Raw genomic sequence first — 24,703 nt, 5'->3', positions numbered from 1 at the left:
AGCCATCCAGGCGCCCTAAAAACACCCTTTTTAAAGTACACTGTTTTAGGTTAGATGCCTCCCTGCTTTCTTTGGGATGATTTAGCTGCAGACTAATCTAGAGTGAATAACAATGCTAAATGACGGGGCGCCTGGGTGGCTCAGTCATTAAGCATCTGCCTTCGGCTCAGGTCATGATCCCAGGGTTCTGGGATGGAGCCCCGCATCGGGCTCCCTGCTCCACGGGAAGCCTGCTTCTCCCTCTCCCACTCCCCCTGCTGTGTTCCTTCTCTCGCTTTGTCTCTCTCTGTCAAATAAATAAATAAACTTCTTTAAAAAAAAAATGCTAAATGACTTTTTGTAGATCATTAAATATTGTGACGTTACGTGAGACTGTCTTGGTGGGGAGAGTTTTGGTCCATGGGAATAATGTGGGTTGTGGTGTCTTCTTTCTCTCCATTCAGATGAATCCTTCTACGTGTCCCATTCTCTGGCTCTGGAAGAGATGGACAAGGTGGCGGGGGCAGATTTAGGACACTCATCACATTGTTCAGGTCCTTTCCTGGGTGCGGTTCTGCAGAGCTTCCTCCAAGAGCTGACTCGAGAGTTCTCTTCCATTGTGGTGGTGTTCTTGTTTTTACATGTTGTACCAATTTACAGCCTTGGCATTTTGGGTAGCATCATTTGGAGATGTTAAGTTGGGAAGGAGGAAAATAGAAATGTTTTCAGAAGTTTCTTGAGAGAAAGGTTCCATTCACTGGCACACCAAATCTCCCTAGATGCTCTGGCTGGAGAGCTAACGAATTATAAGCGTATACTCTTCCTTTTTGTTGTCACCAGTTCTTCTGAATAACAGTTATTCGTTTGTCCTCCATGAAACTGAGCATCTTGAAAGCTGGGATGGAGTCTTATTCCTCTTTTTGTCCCTAATGTGTAACACAGCGCCCAACTCAAAGTGCTTATAAATGAATGTCAAGTTGAATAGTGGAGGGAAACTTTAAATGCATTGACTGCAGGCAGATGGATGCCTGGCATACTGAGTTGGGAGACATTAGTAGAGAGTGGAGATGGATAAAGAAAAGAATTTTTGTGGATAGGACACAGAGAATTTTTATTGCCTAAGAATTTCTCGAGAAATACTTGTTTTGCAGTTTTCCTTTATGTGGGAAAGCATTCAGAAGTTGTGAGTGTTAGTTTCATCTGACTAGCTAATGACCTTGGGCAAGGCTTCTAGTCCCTGACCTTTGTAGCAGGGACTATAGATACCTACCTGCCTTTTCCTCCCGAGGGAGGGATTCAGCAAAGGGTGGGGCCCGGGATGAGACTGGGAGTGGGGAAAGAAAGCTTTGGCCCCTCCTGGCCAGGCACTGTAGAAATATAAAGCTGTTATTACGATGGTTGTTGTTGGCAAACAAGAAAGTCTCAGCCTCTTGTCTGGTGTGTATCCCACACCCAGCCAACAACCTCAGATTGGGTGGATGCAGACTTGAATGTTGGGGTCACCTCTGGCTGTTGGCAAATGCCCCTTGTGGTTTCTTGGAGTCCTGTGCAAACATTACTTTTTGGCTCTTTTCCTTCTGTCCAACAGCAAAAAGTAGGAAGTTTGTGGAGATGTGCTTTTGTTTAGCATTTGAGCATGAGGTGCTTTCATTTTCCACATTTAATTATTAAATATCTAAACTGGTAAAGATCTATAACAAGATAGGCCAGGTTTGGACATTCTTACGTAGGGAGTGACTGAAGCCTGAAGGAAACTAGGCTTTGCACAACCCCCTGCCTTGAGAAGGGAGCAGTTGCTTCCCTGGGAGAGGCTTGGATCCTGATCAGCTGATTTCCTGTCTCTACAGGGATGTGATTCCTCCCCCTTCCTTCTGGAAGAAGTGGATATTTTCTCATTTCCTGTTTGATAGCATATTTTCTGAGTACCAGGAGACACTTGCTGACTATAAATCAGTTGGGGTGTGGGGTGGGAGGGAGGCTGCTTTTGTTTTCAGCAGAGTGAGTGGCTTTTGTTTGAGGAATTCAAAGTATATACATGAAACCAAGCTTCCTTGTCCCCCCTGGTAGAGACACAGGACCTAAAGGGTTTGTTTTGAATCCCTGTCCTGCCTGACCTGTGGTGGTGGAGTCTCATCTCCCACTTGGCTCAGAAAAGCTTCACCCTCATGGCGACCTAGCTGCGGATTCCACATCCACATCCTCTGCTCAGCTCTTTTGGTGCCTGGATCTACTGGGGAGCTACTCTTAGTCCCTGGTGGAAGTGACCCCACCCTTGGAATGGAACCTGACAGGATGCCCCTTTGAGTCCTGACTGACACGGGCTGGAGATTTCCTGTCATCTGTCCTGTCCTTAGGAGCGGACCCTCTAGCTTCCTCCCTAGCCGGGTGGGAGCTGGTTGTTAACAAGCAGTGCCACCTGTGGACCTGCACAGCCGCTTCTGTGTTCCTAACCAAGAGCTACCGGCCAGTTCGGACTGGCCTGTTCCTGATCCATCTGCAGTGGGAGCGGAGGACTAGAAGAGAGGACTGGGAGGAAGCCATCACAATCCACTTTGCTTGTAGCAGAGCTCTGCTTAGTGTTTGGGAAGCTGGAGTAATTTGCAACATACTAATTCTTAGGGGTTTGTTTTGTTTTTTTTTTTTTGGACCTTGGAGAAGTCCTTAAAAATTCTTACAAAATAGGACATTCCTTGGTAGGTTATGAGAAATGTCATTTTTAGGTTCTGTGGTAACACAAACAGCTTTTTCTAGTTTGCCAGGGTTTTACATGGCTGGGTAATTGGTATGTTTAAAGTTCTTGGAGATCATTAGAGGAAGAACAACCTTACAAATAGAATCAGAGAGCATGTGCCTAACTTTTTTAATAGTAAATTCTTCCTTTTGTTGTGGACCATGTGCCCTTTCTCCTTGCTACAGGGACTTTCTGGTTTGGGGCTATTTTACAGTATCAGATAAATTTCTCCTGTGGGGTGGAAAGCAGCATCTTGCAGTGAAAAGGATGTAGGTGTTAGAATCATGGTTCTGCTACATACTAGCTTTGTGACCTTAGACAGTCACTTAACCTGCCTGAGCTGTGAGTGCTTTTTCTATTTCATTAGCAGATGTTGGTGATAGTAACTGTCTTGCAGGGCTTTTGTAAAGGTGAAATGAATGAATGCATGTAAAGTTTGTTGGTTGGTACATAGGGGGTATATAATTGGAATTTTTAGTAGAAAGAGTCGTAATAACAAAGTATACCTAACATAAAATTTACCTCTTTAACCATTTTTTTAAAAGATTTATCTATGAAAGGGAGTGTGTGTGCGCGCACAGGAGGGGAAGAGGGAGAGGGAGAGAGAGTCCCAAGCGGACTCTGCACTAAGCACAGAGCCCGACTTGGGGCTCGATCCCATGATCCCTGAGATCATGACCTGAGCCAAAACCAAGAGTCAATCGCCTGAATGAGCCACCCAGGTGCCCCCTCTTTAACCATTTTTAAGTGTATAGTTCAGTGGCATTAAGTACATTCACACTATTGTGCAACCATCACCACCGTCCATCTCCAGAACTTTGTCTTCTGAACTTAAATTCCATACCCATTGAACAGTAACTCCTCATCTCCCTCACCCCCACCAGCCCCTGGCAAACACCATTCTACTTTCTTTCTTTCTTTCTTTCTTTTTTTTTAAAGATTTTATTTATTTATTTGAGACAGAATGAGAGAGAGAGAGAGAGAGAGAGAGAGAGAGCACATGAGAGGGGGGAGGGTCAGAGGAAGAAGCAATCTCACTGCCGAGCAGGGAGCCCGATGCGGGACTCGATCCAGGGACTCCAGGATCATGACCTGAGCTGAAGGCAGTCGCTTAACCAACTGAGCCACCCAGGCGCCCCATTCTACTTTCTGTCTCTATGAATTTGACTACTCTAGGTACTTCATGGAAGTGGAATTGCTTATCCTCTTGTGACTGACTTATTTCACTGAGCATAATGTCTTCAAGGTTCATCTGTGTTGTAGTGTCAGAATTTTATTCCTTTTTAAGGCTGAATAATCCTTTGTATGTATATACCACATTTTGTTTATTCATTCATTCACTGATGGACATTTGGGTTGCTAACAATGTGATTATTATTATTATTTTTTAAGATTTTATTTATTTATTTGACAGAGAGATAGCGAGAGCAGGAACACAAGCAGGGGGAGTGGGAGAGGAAGAAGCAGGCTTCCTGCTGAGCAGGGAGCCCGATGTGGGACTCGATCCCAGGACCTTGGGATCATGACCTGAGCCGAAGGCAGACGCTTAATGACTGAGCCACCCAGGCGCCCAATGTGATTATTTTTGATATTACTGTTGTTGGATTGATTCCCTGCAGTTAAAGGTCCAAAGCTGGGGGGAAGATGAAGTGAAGGAAGATAATCATTGTTTTTGTGTTGACTTCATCTCTCTGGGCTTTGGTTACGAGACCTATTTTGATAGGAGTCTGATGGGTGATGGACCCTGTTGTGATAGGAGCCTGGCCTATGATGGACCCACTAGAGCCCATACAGAGGGTCCAGGCATGGCAGAACTCCAGGGGGGAAAAATTGCTTCCTGGTCTAATTTCTCCCAAGGATAGAGTGCTTTGCAGTGCCTGTGGCTTACCAGCCTTGCCTGCGTCCCTCTCTCCTCTGCTCTTATTATGAATGGGATTCTTGCTGTTGGAACATACCTAGACTCTTAGTTTGTTGTTGTTGTTTTTAAAGATTTTGTTTTTAAGTAATCTCTACACCAAACTTGGGGCTTGAACTTACAGCCCTGCGATCCAGAGTCACATGTTCTACTCACCGAGCCAGCCAGGTGCCCCTAGACTCTTAGTTTGTGTTACCTAGGTCAGGGGCTGAGGAGGAGTTGCTGTACCATGGGGTGGTGAGCACAATGAACGATTAGCCGTATAGCAGCCTGGCTTGCTAGGGTACAGGTTGCAGGATATATATATACACATGTATGTGGTATGCGTGTTTATATGCACATGTGTATCCACACACATATCCTGTCATTGACAGTTGGCACAACATAGAAGCTACATGTTCTCCTCTGGCTTCCCCTCAACCCAGCCCACCACCAGAATGTATACACTGGCAGCAGGGGGGGCCCCAGGATGATGGGAGAGATTTTCTAGGGAATTGAAGCGTAAAGAACCTTAGTAGGCGGGTCTTGATAGTTCAGGCTCTTGCAGTTTCAAACAAAATTCTGAAGAGAGTGTGACTTCTTCACCCCACACCAGGCCTGGGTTATACCTCTAAACATCTAAGAGCCCAGGCTTCTGTATCCTGTGCTTATGCTGGACATAGGAGATGGAGGTTGAGATTGAGAAGGAGAGACTGCCCCTCCAAACTCCTGGATACCTATAATGTGGACTCTCCTGTTTGCTTATAGGGCTAATGGGGGGTACTGATTTGTCTCCAGCCCCTTCTCTCTATGCTTAAGAGGACTGCAGTGTCACTGAGGTTTTTTGCCCCATTGTATCATGGATACAGGGACACATCCCTTCAGTGTGCTCCCCCACCCAGACTGGCCTAGCTTCATATTTCCTGCTTTATACTTTCAATGCCTAGATACCAGTTATCTTTCAAAAGCTATTCAGGATGATTTTATGTTGTCAACATAATGATACATTAATTCTAAAATAAGTTAATAAAGATTACATTTAGTATTATTCAGTTATGGTTGTATAAATATATGTGACTAAAGAATTATGTTTGTGCTTTGTGAAGGCTACTACAGGAGAGGATCTGAAAATGAATGTAAAAAAAAATAATCTATTTTAGAGAAACATAGGTTAAATACAAAGGACAGTAGGGGGCACTTGTATGACAGCGGAGTAAAGACATGCACAAGAGTATTCAGTTTGATTTTTGAGCTTTAACGTATTCCTTGGAAAGTTAATATTTTTTCCTTATGCAGTTTTCTTTTTTCCCCCTTATGCGGTTTTCTTTATACAAAACTGACAGTTGGATTTTAAACATAAAAATATTTGGTATATTCAACAAGTTATATTTACTCTGTCAACTAAAAATGGACTTTGTTCAAATTTGTTAAAATTTCTTTTACTTTCAGATACTCTTCGGCAAGCAAAAATTACTAGATTAAATATTATTTCATTTAACAATATCAACATACAAATCTTTAAAAATTTGTCTGAAACAATCTATTGGAAGCCTCAATTTCTGTATCGGCAAATTGTTACTACACTAGATTATGTATGAGCCGTCACTCAAGGATCTTGTTGAAATAATTTCTTGTACAAAAACAATGAGTGAAAACAAACAAAAACCAAAACAGAACAAATGTACTTCATATTGTGTGTGAATAGAGGTACCAACAAACACTTGAAAAATGGCTAAGAGGTTTGAACCCTTTCCACTTCATTTTATAACTGGTGTTAGATGAACATAGCTTTCTTTTATTTGAATAATGTTATCAAAATGTCCTAAAGGCCAAAACAATTAGTTGTGAGTGAGTGATCCCTCTCCTGAATTCCCTATGAGCAGCTTTGATGAGGAATAACAGTATCACTTTCAAATTGGCCCATGCACAAACTACATAGTTAAAGGTCTTCCTTTTTCATACATATGATATAGTTGGCTCTTAATCAACCCATGAAAATGGAGCAGAGAGCATGCTGAATACTTCAGACTCGCAGATGAATCCTAAAACTAATTTTAACCAACTGTTCTATCATTACTCCTACTTGAATTACCAAAGATGTTTATAAGGGGAACAAATGAACATATTTTCCCCCCTTTGTTTATTCTTTACCTCCCTTTTAAATGTTCTCACCCATTATTCTTTACATTCCAGCAAAATGAACTGGTGCCCTTCCTATATGTGCCCTGAGTTTTCCTGCTTCTGTGCCTTTGCTCAGGCTGTTTCCTCTGCTTGGATTTTCCTTTCATTTCTACATCTTATTTGTCCTTCCACATCCATCTCAAACATCACTGTTTTTGGTGCAACATTTTCCTAATCCCTTCAGGTAGAAGTCCTATCATCTTTCTGAACCTACATAATACTATAGAAAGAAATTCACTTAAAAGTAATAGTAATAACAACTGACAACTAACATTCATATAGCCTTTTACAAAATGCTATTCATGTATATTAGCTCTTTTGAGCTTCATGTACAGTTTATGCCTTCTGCTTTACAGTTGAGGAAACTGAGGCTCAGGGAGGTTAAGGGACTTGCCTGAGGTCACATGCAGCTGGAACTGAATATAAATCTTATGACCTCAAACCCCATGTTCTTTCTACCAAACAATGCTATCTTTTGATTCTTATCTCTTGCTACTGTGTGTTATAGTTACTTGTGAAAACGTCTTATCTGGTGCATTACTTTGTGTTGTCCTTGTTCTCTGTGACCCTTATGTCCCATAGCACAGAGTATTGCGTATAATAAGCCATCAGTAAACGTTTGAAAGGCTGATGATGAGTCAAGGAGATGTTGGTGAATGCATTTACCTAGCACAGTGCCTGGCACGTAGATGCCTAATACTTTGTTGGATTTAATTGTAACATGGATCAAAGACTGTAGTTAATCAGCACTTACATGGCATTTACTAAGTGCCAGACCCTTTTATAAATGCTTTGCATGATATTAAGTCATTTAATCCTCTCAACTAAATGAGGTAGGTACTGTTTTTATTTACATTTTACACTCTGATGAAACTGAGGGACAGGAAGGCTAAGTGACTTGCCCAAGGCCACACAGGTGGGAAGCAACAGAGCTGCGTTTCACACTGACAGGCAGTTGGCCCTAGAATCCTCATGCACTCCTAATCATTATGCCAGAATCCATTGTTTAGAGTATTTGTGCACCATGCAGTTCCTCTTGGACTCCTTCCTGTCTGGGGTGTACGCACACAGAGAAGAGCAGAAGCCGTGAATGTAGTGTAGAGCAGTGGCTCGCCCGGGAGGGCTGGTTCAGACACAGACTGCTGGGCCCCACCCCCAGTTTCTGATTTCAGTAAGTCTGGGGTGGGGCTTGAGAATTTCTAATTTCTTTTTTTTAGATTTTATTTATTTATTTGAGAGAGAGAAAGCACGAGAGAGGGGAGGGTCAGAGGGAGAAGCAGACTCCCCACTAAGCAAGGAGCCTGATGCAGGATTCGATCCTGGGACTCCAGGAGCATGACCGAGCCGAAGGCAGACGCTTAACCAACTGAGCCACCCAGGCGCCTGAGAATTTCTAACGTCTAACACGTTCCCAGGAGATGCTGCTGCTGCTGGTCTGGGACCACTTGTGTAGAGTGTAAGGGTTAAGAGCATGGACTCTGGAGCTAAGCTACCAGGGTTTGAATCTCAGCTCTGCCATTTACTGTGAGCCTGGGGCAAGTTCTTAAGTCTTTCTGTGCTTCAGTCCTCATCTATAAAGTGACCATGTTGATAGTACCTACATCATACGGACTGAATGAAATAATACATGTAAAGTGTTTAGAATGGTTATTGGCTCACAGTAAACGTGCAGTGTTAAATACAGTAATGGTGGTAAGACATGGTTCCTTCCTTCATAGATTTTACAGTCTAGTTACAAAGACTAGACTTAAATTGAATAGGTAATAAAAAATAGTGTGAGATTAGATTATTAGTTCTGACCCTAAAGTCCCTTAGAGGTGAAGTGTGTGTATGTTGTGGGGCAGGAGAGGCAGTGGGGGGTCAGGAAGAGGAGAGGTACATGGGGCTAGTAGATGATAGAAAGTTCTGTAATCAGAATTCGGAAAGATTGGGGTTGTCAGTGGTTTTTGGTTTTATAACCAGAGAATTGAAGGGATTGAGAGAGAGAGAAAGAGAAACAGAGAAGGGGATGGGGGAAGAGAGAGAGATGCCTGCACTGTGTTTGCCAGAGATAACCAACTCCTTTTCTCATTCCTCTTTCATAGAGCTGGCAGCTGGTCTGATGGTGAAGTTCCCTCCTGGCAGTTTGCTCTTTGTGGAGAACAATGGCTAAGGAAGTGGTTTGCCACTGGCTTCTGAAGCTGGGCTCTGCAGCCTTGATCCTCCACAGCTGATTCACATACTTTTGATTCTTGCTGAGAAAGGCAGTTGTTAGGTTTGGGAGTTTTCAGATTCCAGAGCCAGCTGGACAGCTGACCCTCTGGTAGCTATTTCCCAAACTACCAGCCCTCTGTCGCCTCATTTCCCTTGGCCCCTTCTTTTTGACTTTGAAGCAATATCCTATATTTAGTAAACTAGCCAGCTAGAGGTTGGAGGAGGTTTGAGGGGGATGTCTCTCCCACCTTAGAATTCTGGGTGGATGGAGTATTTGGACCCAGGAACATGATGTGTCCTGTTAAAAAAAACTTTAACCCCTTCTTCATCAGCAGCCATGTTCAAAGGTCAGCTTACAGTGCTAAGAATGTACCTCTAGCTCATGGGCAAGGAGCAATGTTTATTTTTGGGTGTCCTGAAGATAATATTTGGGAAAGGAGTGGGGAGAAGTTCAGACAGCTCCATTTATGGTTGAGCAATGCTTGGTATTCTACAGAAGGGACCGTATGGACGGTGGGGAAGAGTTTAGCATTCTGATTGTTCACCTCTTGCTCCCTCCATTCAGGGATGATTAGGGACACCTCATTAGCCATCAGAGCGGGACAAGTATTTCTTGGACTCATGAACCTCGGCCCCACATCCTGGGCATCTTCTGCTTTCCCAGCCTGCTGAATCACCACCTAGGAATGGCAGGAGCCAGGCTGCTGCCTAGAGCACCTGGAGCGCTCTCGGCATGATGCACTGTTGACTGGTCTTGGTCTCCTAGACACGGCTTGGGCCTCTCCAGGCCTGTTGGAATGATAGGCTGGGTCTTAGCCCCCCCTCCAGCTTGTTCCACAAGGCGTTGACCTACTTTTCAGAGACAATTAAGTGTTTGTGAGCAAAAGAAGGCAGTGACCCAAGTGAAGGTGAACCAGAGCTGCATTAAACAAACATTTGCAGTTACTTTTTTTTGTCTCACATAGCAAGGTCCATCTCAGTGCAAATGGAACAGCCAGCCAGGCTGATGTGGGGGCCAAATTCCAGATGCTTATCCGGATAGCCTCCCTCAAAATCTCAATCCATCCATCAGTGTACTTTAATATAAGAAATTACCTTTTGTGATCATTGACCCCTTCGTTTTTGGGTGAAGGGAGAAGGTTTGGAAGGAACCTGGGGCGTTCAGAGTGAATCGGCATTATAAACCGGCAGCCCTTTTTTGGTGGCAATGTCCTGGCTCACCCTCTGAGAGGATTCGAGTCTCTTTCTTTTTGTATAGGCTAGGCTAAGAGGCTGCATGGGAGCCTAAACATTTAGGGAGTGAGTGAGTAGCTTGTTGAGGTTTTCCTGTCCTATGAGACAAGGGTTAGATCCAGACTTTACAGTGAAACAGTGTGAACTCACTTTCCCACCTCAGTCCTAGATGTCACCTAGCAAACCCCACTCCTGCCTCCCTATTGAATATGATTATGCTTGACTTGTTACCTTACTGTTGTCCTTTAGCACTGGGGGAAGGATCCAGGGCCCTGAGAAGGGCTGTGACTCCTGTCCTACATCAGCTGGCTCCAGGACCCTGAGGGAATTGCTAAACCAGCAATTAGGCAGTTTCTTAAACTTTTATTTTTAGCAACTCCACACACATGACAATTCCTATAATCTCCCAGTCAATAAAAATAAGTTACTGATAATGCACCCAGAGATCCAGATCAAATCTTAAAGTTCAGGAAGGAAGAAGTTTAGGAAGACTCAGTCTTTCCACTCTCTCACTGGAACTCTGTCTAACAGCCTTTGAGGTGAGAGCCCATCTGAAGATCTAGGTTACATATCAGAGCATGGCTCGGAAGTCAGCATGGCATCAATTTGGGTCACGTAAATGGCTAAGTTTCTAGGGGAAGAGTATTTGAGGTGACCTGAAATTGCTCCCTTCCTCCTAGAAATCCGAGTCTGGTCACAAGCTCCTTTCTTCTGCTTCTGTTCCTTTATGCTTACGAAGCATGGTCTCTGCCTGTTTTCCAGTCTCTCAGCCTCTGAATGGTGTCATTGCCTTCCCCACCTCTATCCTGTAGACAACACCTGTCCTGACATTTCCAAGTCTCTTACTGCCACACCTTACTTTCCTTTCCCCAAAGCTGGACCCGTGTTCATTTTCTCCACTGAGCTGCCAAGTTCTGCTGCATAGCATTGTGCTGACTGATTCCTTTACAAATTTACAAGCTCCAGCCACAGCTTGACTCTGAACCCTGCCCTGAGGTTTCTCTTCTCTCCTGGTTGACTTCTGCTCCTTGTCCCTACAGCAGCTATCCCAAACTTTCCCATCTCCTGAGACTTGCTGCTCCACCCCCCACCCTCCCCAACCCCCCGGTAACTCTCAACAAGTCATGTAGCCTTGCACTTCCCATGGCTCTGCCTCTCAGTACACCTGTGATCTTCCAGTCCTCTCTGCATTCCCTCTGGGTCAGAGGCAGGCCTCTGGGCATGCACATGGTTTGTATTCTCAGTCTCTCCCCACCTAGTGACTCTTTATAAATATGTTTAGGTTTCCTCCATCCTAGGATAAAAATTCTTTTAAGCTGGTCTCTTCCTTTTTTTCTTTCTGCCTTTTTTTGTTTGTTTGTTTTTGGAACCACTAGTCATATTGACCCCCTGTAACCTGGCTGTTGTGACCACCATCCCAACTGAAACTGCCATCACCTGTGCTGACCTGCTTGCAGAGTTCCCAAGTCTCCTTCACTTCTCATGCTCTTTGACCTTGTCGCAGCATGTGACCCTCTTTGGACCTGTTTTCCCTGTCACTCTGTGCACTCTCCCTGGACGAGTTTCCTACTCTGGTGATTTCATTTATCAACATTGTTGGTATGTGTATGGTGATGACTCTCAAATCAAAATCTGTAAGGACTTTTCCCTGGGGTCCAGATTTGTATTTCCAAATAACTACTGTCCTTTTCCACTTCAGAGTTTGCAGAAATTCTTTTTAACATATCAAAGCTCATCCTCATACCCCTTCTTTCCCCTGCGCAACCAAACCCACTTCTCGTGTACCCTGTCTCCGATATCGGTATCATTCTCCACCTATTTGTCCAAGCTAGGAACTTTGGGTTTGTTTGGTTTTTGTCTTCTTCATTCTCCATCTCTCACTGGACACTAAGTTCTGCTTGTTCAAGTTCAGAAACATCTCGACATCCATCCTTTCTCATCCATCCATCCTGGCTGGACCCACTGCCCTATTTTAGATCTTCATCATCTTTGACTTACTGCCAGTGACTTTTGCAGGGTCCAAAGTCATTGCACACTTAAAAGATTTTTTAGATACATTTTGCAGAAGTACCCTCCATGGAGTTGTACCATGTGCTTGCGTTTTACAAGTTATCTCTTGTTGAAAACTCCAATGCTCACTGCTTTCTCTTCCTTCACAGGGTGAAGTTCAGACTTCTTAGAATGGGTACGAGTCTCAGTTTTATCCCTTGTTTATGCACTTTCCTGTGCTTTAGATGTTCTTTCTACTCCATCTGCTCACAAACTCCTGTTGGTACTGTAAAGCAGTCTTCCATGCTAGCTCAAAACTAGCTAGCTTTTTATGGTGTTCCGGCTTCTTTCCCCCTGCCCCAACCAGAAAAAGTAGAACTTATCTCCTCATCTGAGTTCTCATGGTACTTTATACACCCCTGGTAATAGTACTTATCTTATTTTACAGTTATTTGTTTTAACTGTCTGGCTCCTTGACACCATGAGTTTGGTGAGGGCAGACCATACCTTCTTCATCTTTGTTTCTTTGGTGTCAAACACTTGGTTGAGTTGTTGGGTTGTATATACAGATTCTGCTATCTCCACATTTGGGAAGTCTAAAAGAGCTATGCTACTGTTGAATAGTAGTTGTTGTAGAATCTCCCCTCCTCTTTTTATTTCACAAAGTATCCATGTTTACTGTATGAAAATTACAAAATAATGAAAACTATAAAATTAAAGTCACCTAGGGGGGCCTGGCTGGCTCAATTGGTAGAGCACGACTCTTTTTTTTTTTTTTTTTAAAGATTTTATTTATTTATTTGACAGAGAAAGACACAGCGAGAGAGGGAACACAAACGGGGAGTGGGAGAGGGAGAAGCAGACTCCCTGCCGAGCAGGGAGCCCGATGCGGGACTTGATCCCGGGACTCCAGGATCATGACCTGAGCCGAAGGCAGTCGCCGAACCAACTGAGCCACCCAGGCGCCCTGGAGCATGACTCTTGACCTCGGGGTTTTAAGTTTGAGCCCCATGTTGGGTGTAGAGATTACTTAAAATCTTTTTTTTTTTTTTTTTTTAAGATTTTTAAAAATTTATTTATTTGACAGAGAGATAGCACAAGTAGGCAGAGAGGCAGGCAGAGGGAAAGGGAGAAGCAGGCTTTCTGCTGAGCAGGGAGCCCAGTGCGGGGCTGGATCCCAGGACCCTGGGATCATGACCTGAGCCGAAGGCAGGTGCTTAACCGACTGAGCCACCCAGGCACCCCTAAAAATAAAATCTTAAAAAAATAAAGGGCGCCTGGGTGGCTCAGTTGGTTAAGCGACTGCCTTCGGCTCAGGTCATGATCCTGGAGTCCCGGGATCGAGTCCCGCATCGGGCTCCCTGCTCGGCAGGGAGTCTGCTTCTCCCTCTGACCCTCCTCCCTCTCATGCTCTCTGTCTCTCATTCTCTCTGTCTCAAATAAATAAATAAAATCTTAAAAAAAAAAAAAAAATTTAAAGTCACCTAAAATCCCATCACTTGGATAACCACGATAAACATTTTGCTATGTTTTCTTTCAGATATTTCTTCTGTGAATACATGCATGTAAATATATATTTTGCAAAAATACATTGTTTGTAACGTGTTTTCTTTATGGTGAAAATCAGTGTCAAGAAATATGTACCCATATAATAGTTTATATTGCTGTCAATATTCCAGTGCATGGGTATACTGCACTTGAGCCAGTCCCCTATTGTTGGACTTGTAGGTAATTCTGCATTTGATGTTTTAAACAATGAGATGAATATTCTTGTACATATATCTATATTTTTTTTCTTTGCACACTTGACCACATTTCTTTTGTATAAATTCCTAAAAAAGAAATTACAGGGTCAAAAGTCATTGCACACTTTAAAAAATTCTAGATACATTTTGTTAAACTGCCCTCCGCAGAAGTTGTACCATGTAGTTGAGTTTTTACACTTCCTTGAGATTTTTTCCTCTGGTAGGTTTTATGTTGCCGTTGAAGGTTTTATGTATTGGAATGATTTAATTAAGGCTTTGTTTTAGGAAGACTGATGTTGCACCGTGTGCAACATGGATTGGGTGAGAAGGAGAGAAATCCATTCTTTGGAGGCCATTTTAGCAATTCGGGTGCCACGTTACAAGTATCAGAGGGGAGAGGCCGACTGTTGAGTAAAGGAGAAGACAATGAGAGGCAGTGGGAAGAACTGATAGGACTCAATAGTGGGCTAAGTAAGGGTGCCATTACTTGAAGTGGGAAGTTAAAAGGAGGTCTCAATTTGGGGAGGGAAGCTGTGGAATCGCTTTTAATAACCTGAGTTCTAGCTGTTGTGGCATGCTCAGGTGGAAACGCCCACAGGCAGTTGGCACGGCACAACGGCAGTCAAAGAGAGGCAGGCTCAGTCATCTCATCCCGATACTTAAAGTCCTCCATAATAACCTTTCCAGTACCCTCTCCATCTGCCACCTCAGATCTAAGCTAGACAAGACTGTCTTCCTGGAGGGCCTTCACTCACTGTGTCTGCCATGTGGAATCTTACCCGTTGCTCACGACCCACCTCAGAGTCCTCCAGGAAACCTTTGATCACCCCCACTGGAAGTTAGTTCCTAATTTCTTAAATGCTAAGGGTCATATTTTTTTTCCTGTATCTTTTATATTGTACTTGAATATCCCATTTGTACATGTGCAAGACTGGAAGCTCCTCGAGGTTGGGGACTGTATCATAAACTCCATTTTATCTCCCACATCATTACCGGCACATAAGTGTCCAGAAATAGTTGGTAATTTATGGAGTAAATGGAACCAATTTTAATGTATTATTAATATATTGGATTATTATTCTGTACCTAACACTTAATATATTAAGTGCTAACACTATGTGCATTTTCCTACTAATTTTTCTTAAATATTTAGTCACTCGTGTGACTAGGTGGAAGACAGTGCCTTAAAGTAAGGAATAGAAGAGAGAAAAGCAGACTTGCTGGGGTGGAGATGAAGGGTTCAGTGTGGAACGTGCTGAGTAAAAGACACCTACAAGATATGTAGAAGTCCTCCAATACCCAGAGATAAGTGCATGGAGCTCAGCAGAGAGCTCTGACCCAGCAGTTAAATCTATGGGTCTGAATAAGATTAAAAAAATATAGATATATGTACAAGATTATTCATCTCATTGCTTAAAACATCAAATGCAGAATTACCTAAACAAATATTTTATGGGAGGTGAAGTGGAAAAAAAGAGATGTTAAATATTTCCTCTTTCACAGCCATGTTCTTTGTTTCCTCCAAGGTTCTTAAGTGTGGTATACATCCCTGCCCTTTAGTTTCCAACCCCCTCTGCTCTCCTGAAATTGCTGTTGCCAAGGTCATTAATCACCTCCTAATTGCCAGATCCAATGGGAATTTTTCAGCCCTGGTCTTATGTGACCTTCCTATGTACTTGGCTCTATGAAACGCTCCATCCTCCTTGAAAGTTTCTCCTTCCCTAACTTACTGTTACCATATCCTCTCCTGATTTTCTTCCTTCATTTACAGGTTTATCTTCCTTTAAATAAAGGTGCTTTCTAAGGTTTTGTCTTTGGCTCTCTGCAAAGTTTTCTTGAGTGATCTTATTCAGACCCATAGATTCAACTGCTGGGTCAGAGCTCTCTGCTGAGCTCCATGCACTTATCTCTGGGTATTGGAGGACTTCTTCTACATATCTTGTAGGTGTCTTTTACTCAGCACGTTCCACACTGAACCCTTCATCTCCACCCCGGCAAGTCTGCTTTTCTCTCTTCCATTCCTTACTTTAAGGCACCGTCTTCCACCTAGTCACACGAGTGAGGTATTTGGGAATCATTTGAGAATCTTACCTCACATGGTCCATCCACCCACCCCACCCTAGCTCAAATAAAATAGTGATCAAATGCCGTATAAATAATTTGACCTCAGATCGCAAACCCCTTCCTTTCTTTGCATTACCAGTGCTGCTTTTTTTGTTATGATTCTGTTATTTCTCAGCATGTAACTGTATAGTGTCCTAACTGGTTCCCCTCCCTTCTGTCTTGCTCCCCTCCCTTTCACAGCTGCTAGAATGCACTTTCTGAAATTAAACTCTAATTATAAAAAATAGTCACTCCCAAGCATAAATGCTTTCAATGACTTCCCATTGTCTTCAGGGTGAAATATGGTTTCTTTAGCATGGCATGCAAAGCTTTCATGCCCTGCCATCATTCTTCCAGGGTAGAGAGTACCCTACACTCTAGCCATGTCAAACTATTTTAAGTTCCTTAAATGCATTGTGCTCTCTCATGTTTCTACTTTGCTTTTTCTGTCTACAGCACTCCTGCCCCCATCAATCTAGTTCTGTCTGGTCCTAAAGTTCCAGTTGCAGCAGCATCTCCTTTGGGAAGCCTTCCCTAGGCTTCCATTTGCTTCTTTGCTTCCGTGCACCTTTACCAGCATCAGCTGCACTGTATTGCATGTTGGTGCACATGCTTGTCTCACTCACTAGATCATACACTGCTTGAGAGAAGGGACTCTGAGCTCTTTTCCTCCATCCTTGGTGCTGTACAAATTTGGCATAGGGGGCAGGCTTGTTGGATGCATGAATGATTGAGTGAGGAGGTATGTGGTCAATGGTAGTGCTGGGATCAGGATTTAGAATCGCCCGTCCTTGGCTTTTAAGCTTTCCTTTATTTTTTGACTAGGTAATACGTTCACATAGTTGACTATTCAAAAGGTACGAAAAGGTGTTCAGTGAAGAATCTTCTTTCACTCCAGCCAACCTTTCCCCCTCCCTGAAGACAATCAGTATTATCAGTTTTTTTGTGCCTTCCAGAGATGATATGTGCACTTATTTATTCAACAGGTATTTGTTGAGTGCCTACTATGTGCCAGGTACTAAGCTAGGCTCTGGGGATAAACAGTGAAGAAAACAGATAAAAGTCCCTGACTTTCTGGAACCTAAATTCTATATATTTTTCTTCCCTCCTTTGTTAAAAAAAAAAACAACAAACCATAAATGAGAGGATAACATACCCTCTGTTTGACCTTTCTTTGTTTTACTTATTATATCTTGAAGATTAATCTCTTTCAGCTCCTAAAGACCTTCTCTTTTTTCCCCTTGCTTATTATTCCATTATGTAGATGTACTATCATTTATTTAGCCAGTTCCCTACTGATGGATGATCTTTTGTTATTACAAAATGCTGCAGTGAAAAATCTGTTGTACACTTGTCATTTTGCATATGTATATCTGTAGGAAAAATTCTTAGGTGTGCAATTGCTGGGCCAAATAGTGTATATATTTGTAAATTTGATGGATAGTCTGATCCATGACTTTAATTTTTTATTATGAATATTTCAAGCATGTAGACAAGCGTAGATAACACTATAGCAGATACATATATACGCACTACTCATTAAACAGTTGTTGACCCCTTACTGAGGTTCTGCCTATTAGGTACTTTTAGCCCCTCCTTAACATTGTGATATTTTCCCACTGAATATTATCTTAGACTCAAGATAGTAAGTTTCTTAAAACTCATACCCTGCCATCCTGGAGTCATCACTGTACAGTCTATCTTGGACTGTTTTTTTTTTTTTTTTTTTATAAATATAACCTCATTTTTAGGAAAAGGCAGCTTCAGAGGAAAATTCCATTATGCTATTTTTAGTGTCTAGAATCTGAGTTTCAAAAATGTTTATTTTGCCTCCTTCCTCTGCTCAAAAGCAACATAGGAATGCTACGGGAAGCTGGTGGCCTGTCGTCTTGGAGACTTGTTTTATTTGTTGGTGGAGGAGCTCAGGTGAATTGAGCCGGCAAGAGCTTTTTTTCCCCCCGGGTTTGTTAGAATAACTAAATGTGGTGCTCCTTAGCGGGTACCTTTAACTGACGCGGAGTGCAGCTGTGTCCTCTGGGTCCTGATGGATTTGGTGAGAGGAGCTGTTCCTGGAGGAGGGGGAAACTGTTGATCTCTATTACACCTGGATACCTGTAGCTGTGTCAGGATGCTTTTGTTGAAATAAATGTCCTTCCCTCCCATCTCCCTGCTGGAGGTCCATAACCTTGTTCCAGTAGTAGGTGACTCTTGTCTCTGACCTTTTTCTTAGTCCCCAGAATGCCTCGTGAGGCTTTTAGGTTACTTTAGGATGTTATAAACCTGGAGGGGTTCTTCAGTGTCAGGTAGAGCTAGAATCAGAGGTCATGGCAGGTACAGATTGACCTTAAGAGCAGGTATTTTTGCCTTTCCTCCCAATTGGTCAGTCCTTTTCACCCTGTTTGGTCTTGTAGTATTATATAACCACTGTAGGAAAGAGAGGACTCCTAGGATTCACCTGTTTTTCCGTGGACCACACAGCCAGAAAAAAAGGATCAAGGAGAGAGAACTGATTTGTGAGCATGTGGCCTAAAGCACAAGGCCTTTTTAAACTTGTTGCCAGACCCCAGAGTGTAAGTCTGGTCTACACAAAGTAGCTTTCCAAGCCTGGGGTGAGCACAGAATGGGCAGAGCTCCTTGGACCTTTGCTGCCAGGCCCACATGTAGTTCCCTTTAAAGCCTCTCTTGGTTTTGCCACTTCGGTTCTCTCCTTCTAAGCATAAGGTCTGACTTCTTTTGTCTTCTGTTCTTCAGCCCTGCAGAGGCAGCTCTGGCCCTCGGGACAGCTCTTTCTTCAGATGGCAAACTCATCTTCTATCTAGCAGACCAGAGGGACAAGGTGTAATTCAACCCTTTCTCCATCAGACGCTGCTGCCCGGGGGAGACAATGAAGAAAGTGATCTTTGTTGCTCCCTGAATAGGACCATGAACCTGGCACCTGCTTTTGTTACTAGCTTCTTAAGTCACTGGAGACATTTTTGCTGTCTTCCTGGGTCAGCAGCTGCTTTGGAGTAACAGTAGCAGCTGGCCTCAAAGAAAATGGATGTATTTATATGAGGAGAGCTACCTTTCATGTCCCTAAACCTCTTGTCTTTAGGGCTGGTCTAGAGAGTGAGCAGTTGGAAGTCAGCTGTGCCTTCAGTTGGACCACCTATGACCCTCATCTTCCCTGAATCTGAGCAGACAGATTGATTCCTTTTTTTGTCCTGCTCTCTGTCCCGTTAGACTCTGAGTTCTGTGTTCCCAGCACCTAGGTTGGTGCCTGGTGTGTGGTGAGTAGGCAACAAATGTATGTTGAATGAATGGCTGGGCAAATCCCTTGAACTGGCTGTCCAGGTTTAGCTTCCCTCACCCTGACGTGGGGATGCCTTGGGAGAAGGACCTTTGTTTTTAGAAGAAAGATTGCTTCGAAAGAATTATGGAACTTACTGATTCGTAGAGGGGTTTTGGGGGACTATGTGAACTCCAAGGTAGGGCTTTTTCTCTCTTCATCAGCCTAGAACTTTCTCCTCAGTTGTAACTCTCTACCAGCAGACTTGTCCTTCTGTTTCAGGATTTATATCCTGACCTGACTCAGGCCTTCACTCCACCGAGGTCCTGGTGTCCCTGAGCCCAGTCAAGGACAAGGCAGCTATTCCTTTTTAACTGTCATCCTGTTACTAGAGAGCAGGCAGCCCTAACGACTACATCTCATGCGGTGTCCTCTGCATTTCCTGATCTTCCCGCTTTCAGTCAAGTTCCACTTCATTCCGAGGTGTCTGTGCGTTTGTCAGGGCTGTTGGAGACAGCGGGGCTTTTTTCCCTCTCTGTCAGCAGCTGGCCAGAGAGTGCCTATTAGACTGCCAGATTCTGAGCCTTTCACATTGTTCGTCTTTGTCTGGAGCTTAGGGGAGCATCCCTCCTGCCACCTGAGGTTTCACCTCACTCTTTGCCATGTGGGACCTATGAGGATAAAAGATGAACCGCCACACTCAGTTGGTTAAGCGACTGCCTTCGGCTCAGGTCATGATCCTGGAGTCCCGGGAACGAGTCCCACATCGGGCTCCCTGCTCGGCGGGGAGTCTGCTTCACCCTCTGACCCTCTTCCCTCTCGTGCTCTCTCTTTCAAATAAGTAAATAAAATCTTTAAAAAAAAAAAAAAAGATGAACCACCACAAAGAGCATGTAGAGGTATTGGACTGTGGTGCTTTGAAATGCTCTGATTTTGAGGAAAGGTCTCTGGGCTGCAAGAATACAACTGCTGCCCCCCTTCACCCCCCCGCTTCCCAAAAGCCTTGAGTTGGAACCACCCCTCACTTCATAATGGCAAACATCCTTGTTTTTGTTTAATTTTTATCTGATAAAATGTTATTAAACCATTTCAATGGTGAAACACACGGAGGAAATGACAAACTAGCATGTGTTGTCTTTTAAATGCACTTAGTTCAAGTGGCTATTTTAAAAGTCAGTTTTTCCTGCTGTGAGATTCCTGTTGTCTGGGCTGCTTTGCTCGTTCAGGTGGGAGGAGTCTCTGAATAGGATTTTATAGTGGCATTAAAGCAAGAGGACCCAGCTCTGCCCTGGCTAATTGATCATTCTTTTACATTCTTATATTCACATTGCACTGTGTTAATTGCTTTCAGATCATGACACAGGACAGATCATAGAGATCCGTTTAGAGGTTATCTACCTGTGGTTCATTGACCCGTCTCCACTTGTAAACAACAGTTTGTATGTAGGTGAATATGTCCCTTTTTCTAGGAAGAGTATCCTTAGTTTTCATCAGATTCTCATTAGAGTTTGTGACCTAAAAAGAAAAGAATAACTAACGTTTTATAGGAATTCGGGGCTTCTGCTCACGTAGCTAGTTGATGGCAAAGTTGGATCTTGAGACAGACTCTGGAATCCAGGTATTTTGACTCTACAACCCAAGTTCTTTGCACTGTACTCTATTATCCATTCTCTTCCTGGAGAAATAAGTGGAATAATGCCAGGAAACAGACACACAATCTGAACTGGTGTTTCATGTTTGCCTTTTTCTGTCCACGGTCTTATTTCACAGATGAGGAATCCAAGGACCTGGTCTTTTGGACTAGGTGACCTCAGAGATACAGTGATTCTCACAGTAATACATCATAGAATCTGAATTTTTGTTTGTTTTTTACTGTTTCCCATTGCCTAATTTATGCTCTGTAAACATTAAGGTCCCTTTTAACCGTTGAATCTTGCCCATGAAATTGTTCTTTTGAGAAAAGGAAGCATATATTGTGTCCCCCTTGACTCCTAATAAATATTTAGATCTGCACACAGTGCTTGGCTACCGTGTTGGTACTGTTGACTGACTGGTAGCATCGGAAGGCACAAAAGCTTGGGTTGGATACTTCTATTATTTAAAAATGTTCCCCTCTCTATTATCTTAGCAGCTGTTAATATTATTTAGCCTGATCTTTTCAAGTGGGCACACTCTCTTTTTTCTGTTTTCATAGTGTTTTTCTTACAGTTTCTTCACCTGCATCCAACCTGCATAATTGGGAGTTTTGTGGAACATTATATTTGACACACTATGAGTTCTACCCCAGGTCACTGAATGGCAGCCTTCAGGACTGGGAGAGGGGCGTCTCTCTTGTGAGGGGTTCTTCTGTGGAGTCTGACTCTGTTGGTTGCCCATGGGTTTCTAGGATGCCAAGGCTTTTATGGTAGATGAGCCAGAATACTAGAGTATGACTTTTAGACAGATTGCTTAACCTATTTTCTCACATGTAATCTAAAATTTACAGTTATTTTTATAAAGACTTTTAAAAAAATTTTTTTTAAAGATTTTATTTATTTATTTGACAGAGAGAGACAAAGTGAGAGAGGGAACACAAACAGGGGGAGTGGGAGAGGGAGAAGCAGGCTGAAGCAGGCTTCCCGCTGAGCAGAGAGCCCGATGTGGGACTCCATCCCAGGACCCTGGGATCATGACCTGAGCTGAAGGCAGACGCCCAAAGACTGAGCCACCCAGGCGCCCCTATAAAGACGTTTTAAAAGATGAGTATAATGATGCAGATGAACCACGTTTTAAAAAATTTATTTGAGAGAGAGAGCGTGGGCACATGTGCACAAGTTGGGGGAGGGGCAAGAGGAGAGAGAGAGAATCTCAAGCAGACTCTCCACTGAGCACGGAGCCCCATGTGGGGCTCGATCTCACGACCCAGAGATTATGACCTGAGCTGAAATTAAGAGGGGCTCGATCTCAAGACCCTGAGATTATGACCTGAGCTGAAATCAAGAGCCACCCAGGTGCCCTGCAGATGAAGCACTTTGAATTTCTTACAATGAGATGCTATAGATATTTCAGGGGGTTTCCCCCCTCTTATTATATAATCTGTTTAGCTTATCCTATGAGCCTGTTTTTATTGGGCTGGGGGGGACGGGTCACCTTTTTGAGGCTAATGGAGTAGAAGGAAATTTACAGTAGCTACTTACATCATTAAAGCAAACAAAAAACAAGTCAGCTGAGTGGAATAGTGCCCTGGAGTGGGGAGTGTGTGGGGGTTGTCTGAACTGCATTTTCCCCTGAGTTATCTATGGAGAAGGTCCTGCCTCCCTGAATTGTGCATTTAGCACTTAGGAAGTGGGCTTCACAGTTTCTGCTTCTGTCTCCCCGCCTTGGACTGTGTTGATCAGCAGTGTCTTGCCTGTGTGTGGCTCTGTAAACAGGACTGCTGTAAGTGGAGTGCAGCGTTGGTTGGTTATTTTGTAAAACCTGCCCCATTGTCATGTGATATTTGCCCAAGCGCTCCTGTACTGACATTCTTGTGGTGAGTGTGGCCCTTTAAAGGTTTCATTCTCCAATGTTAGATGAGCCCCTAACTTGTGTCTTGAAAAGCATTAAAGCCTCTTTCCCTGGGCGCCTGGGTGGCTCAGTTGGTTAAGCGACTGCCTTAGGCTCAGGTCATGATCCTGGAGTCCCAGGATCGAGTCCTGCATCGGGCTCCCTGCTCGGCGGGGGGCCTGCTTCTCCCTCTAAAACCCTCCCCCCTCTCGTGTACTCTCTGTCTCTCTCTCTCATTCTCACTCTCTCAAATAAATAAATAAATCTTAAAAAAAAAAAAGCCTCTTTCCCTAGAGTTTAAACCAGAGGAGCGGTAATCCCAGTGGAGCCCGGGCTGGAGCCCAGAGAGAAGGTGGCAGATGAGGTGGCAGATGATAGGCAGGGGCCTGTTGTGGTCTCCCGCCTCATTTTTGCACAAAGGAGGGGCTGTCGCCTCCTGGGGAGGTATTTCCGCTCGTTGCAACAAATGAGGGAGCACAGAAGACTGTAATGTAATAAGCCTTCTCTGGTGACGTCATTTGTAAATGTGGTCAAAGTCCAGTTCTTGGGGGCTCGGAGGCGCGGTGGTAGAGACCAGTCTGTTCGAACGCTTACACTTCTCAGCTGTCACCGTGCCATGCTGCCTACTTCTAGCCACTGAACCAACACAGCTGGGCAGGAGCATGAACGCCTACAAGTACCAGAAGTTCCTGGAGGGACTCAACAACCTTAGAGGTATGATGGGGCTTCTGGCTCCCTGCCTTTATCCCTGCTGAATTTGTGAAGACTTACTGTTTTATGTGTTATGTGGGGTCTTTACTTTCCCTCAGTAAAGCTCGGGAGCTTGGAAAGCCCTTTTACTCTGAGCTGGCCATAGTTCTTGGTGTGTTTGGGCCATGACATAGAAGGGCTAGCACTGCAAATGTGATAGTGGGTGAGTAGGAGCGGATCCTCTCAGCCACTTCAACAGCAGTCTGTTCTCTTGCTTGAATGGGCAGTGGAGAAATGTCCCCTGCTCCCTTGAGTTGAGCAGAGCTCAGGGCACTCCCGGGGCGGTGTGTGTAGAGGGCTCTTGCCATCGGGCACTGCAGCCTCACCCAGGTGTAGCTGTTTCTTGGGCCAGGTATGCCTGTGTCTACAGTGAGTCAGAGTCCCCCCCCTGGAGAGAACAGGGAATAGGGAGTGGTTGGGGGAGGAGGAATGCAGGTTGCCAGGCCAGGAAAGCCATGTAAAGGGGTAAATCAGTGACTTTAAAGGAGGCAACTTTTTGATAGAATAATGTTTAAAGGGGATAGTGTCTGCTTTACATGGTTGACAAATTCTTCACTGACCGCAGATGAGAAAAATGCAGGCCTCTTTGGCTCTTAAGGAGGAAGATGAATGAAATCTTTTTGCTGCTGCTTCTCTAATTAATTGGTGGTTCGATTTCCGTCTGCTTAGGAAGGTGCTCAACCCCTCCCTCTTTCGTCAGCAGTCTGGATTCTGGATCCAGAGCAACCATGGGGTGGGTGCAGAGAGAGTAGGGGAGGCAGAGAGAAGAACAGGGTAAGTGGGTTTCTTCAGGGAGGAGGGAGTAGGAGACTCCCATCCTGCCAGGGTCTGTCGGTATTTTCCTTTCTTCCATTTCTGTTGAAGAACTGTTTGTAAGAGAGCGTATACATGGAGAACTTTGTATGCTATCAAGGGATATGCAACTGTAAAGTACTGTTCTACTAATTTCTACCTTCTCTTCCCTTTTGTCTCTCCCTACCCCCCACCGCATAAATTTTTTTTTTTTTTTTCCAGGGCCTCTGCAAACTCATCAGGCATCAGGCAGGTCTTAGTAAGAATGAATCACATTAACTATTGTTTCCCTGTCAAAGGAAGTTCTGAGAGGGCAGAAA

General features: G+C 43.9%; 1 protein-coding gene across 9 annotated transcripts in view; it reads left to right on the top strand.

The window, feature by feature from the left end:
• MACF1 (microtubule actin crosslinking factor 1) overlaps nt 1-24,703 on the top strand; it is a 339,058-nt gene that overhangs the window by 37,579 nt on the left and 276,776 nt on the right. Inside the window, exon 1 of one of the 9 annotated variants that reach the window (XM_064589431.1) lies at nt 23,285-23,555. The exons of the other annotated variants lie outside the window; for them this stretch is intronic. Within the exon in view, the coding sequence (XP_064445501.1) occupies nt 23,366-23,555 (190 nt within the window). The 5' untranslated portion in view covers nt 23,285-23,365. Of the gene's footprint in view, nt 1-23,284; nt 23,556-24,703 lie in introns of those variants that run through there. 9 annotated transcript variants of the gene reach the window in all.

Source organism: Mirounga angustirostris, unplaced genomic scaffold, assembly GCF_029215605.1.
Source record: "Mirounga angustirostris isolate CCGP_5_RB_7025 unplaced genomic scaffold, mMirAng1.0.hap1 SCAF_4, whole genome shotgun sequence".
NCBI classification, from domain to species: domain Eukaryota; kingdom Metazoa; phylum Chordata; class Mammalia; order Carnivora; family Phocidae; genus Mirounga; species Mirounga angustirostris.
This window is presented reverse-complemented; position numbering and strand designations above follow the sequence as displayed.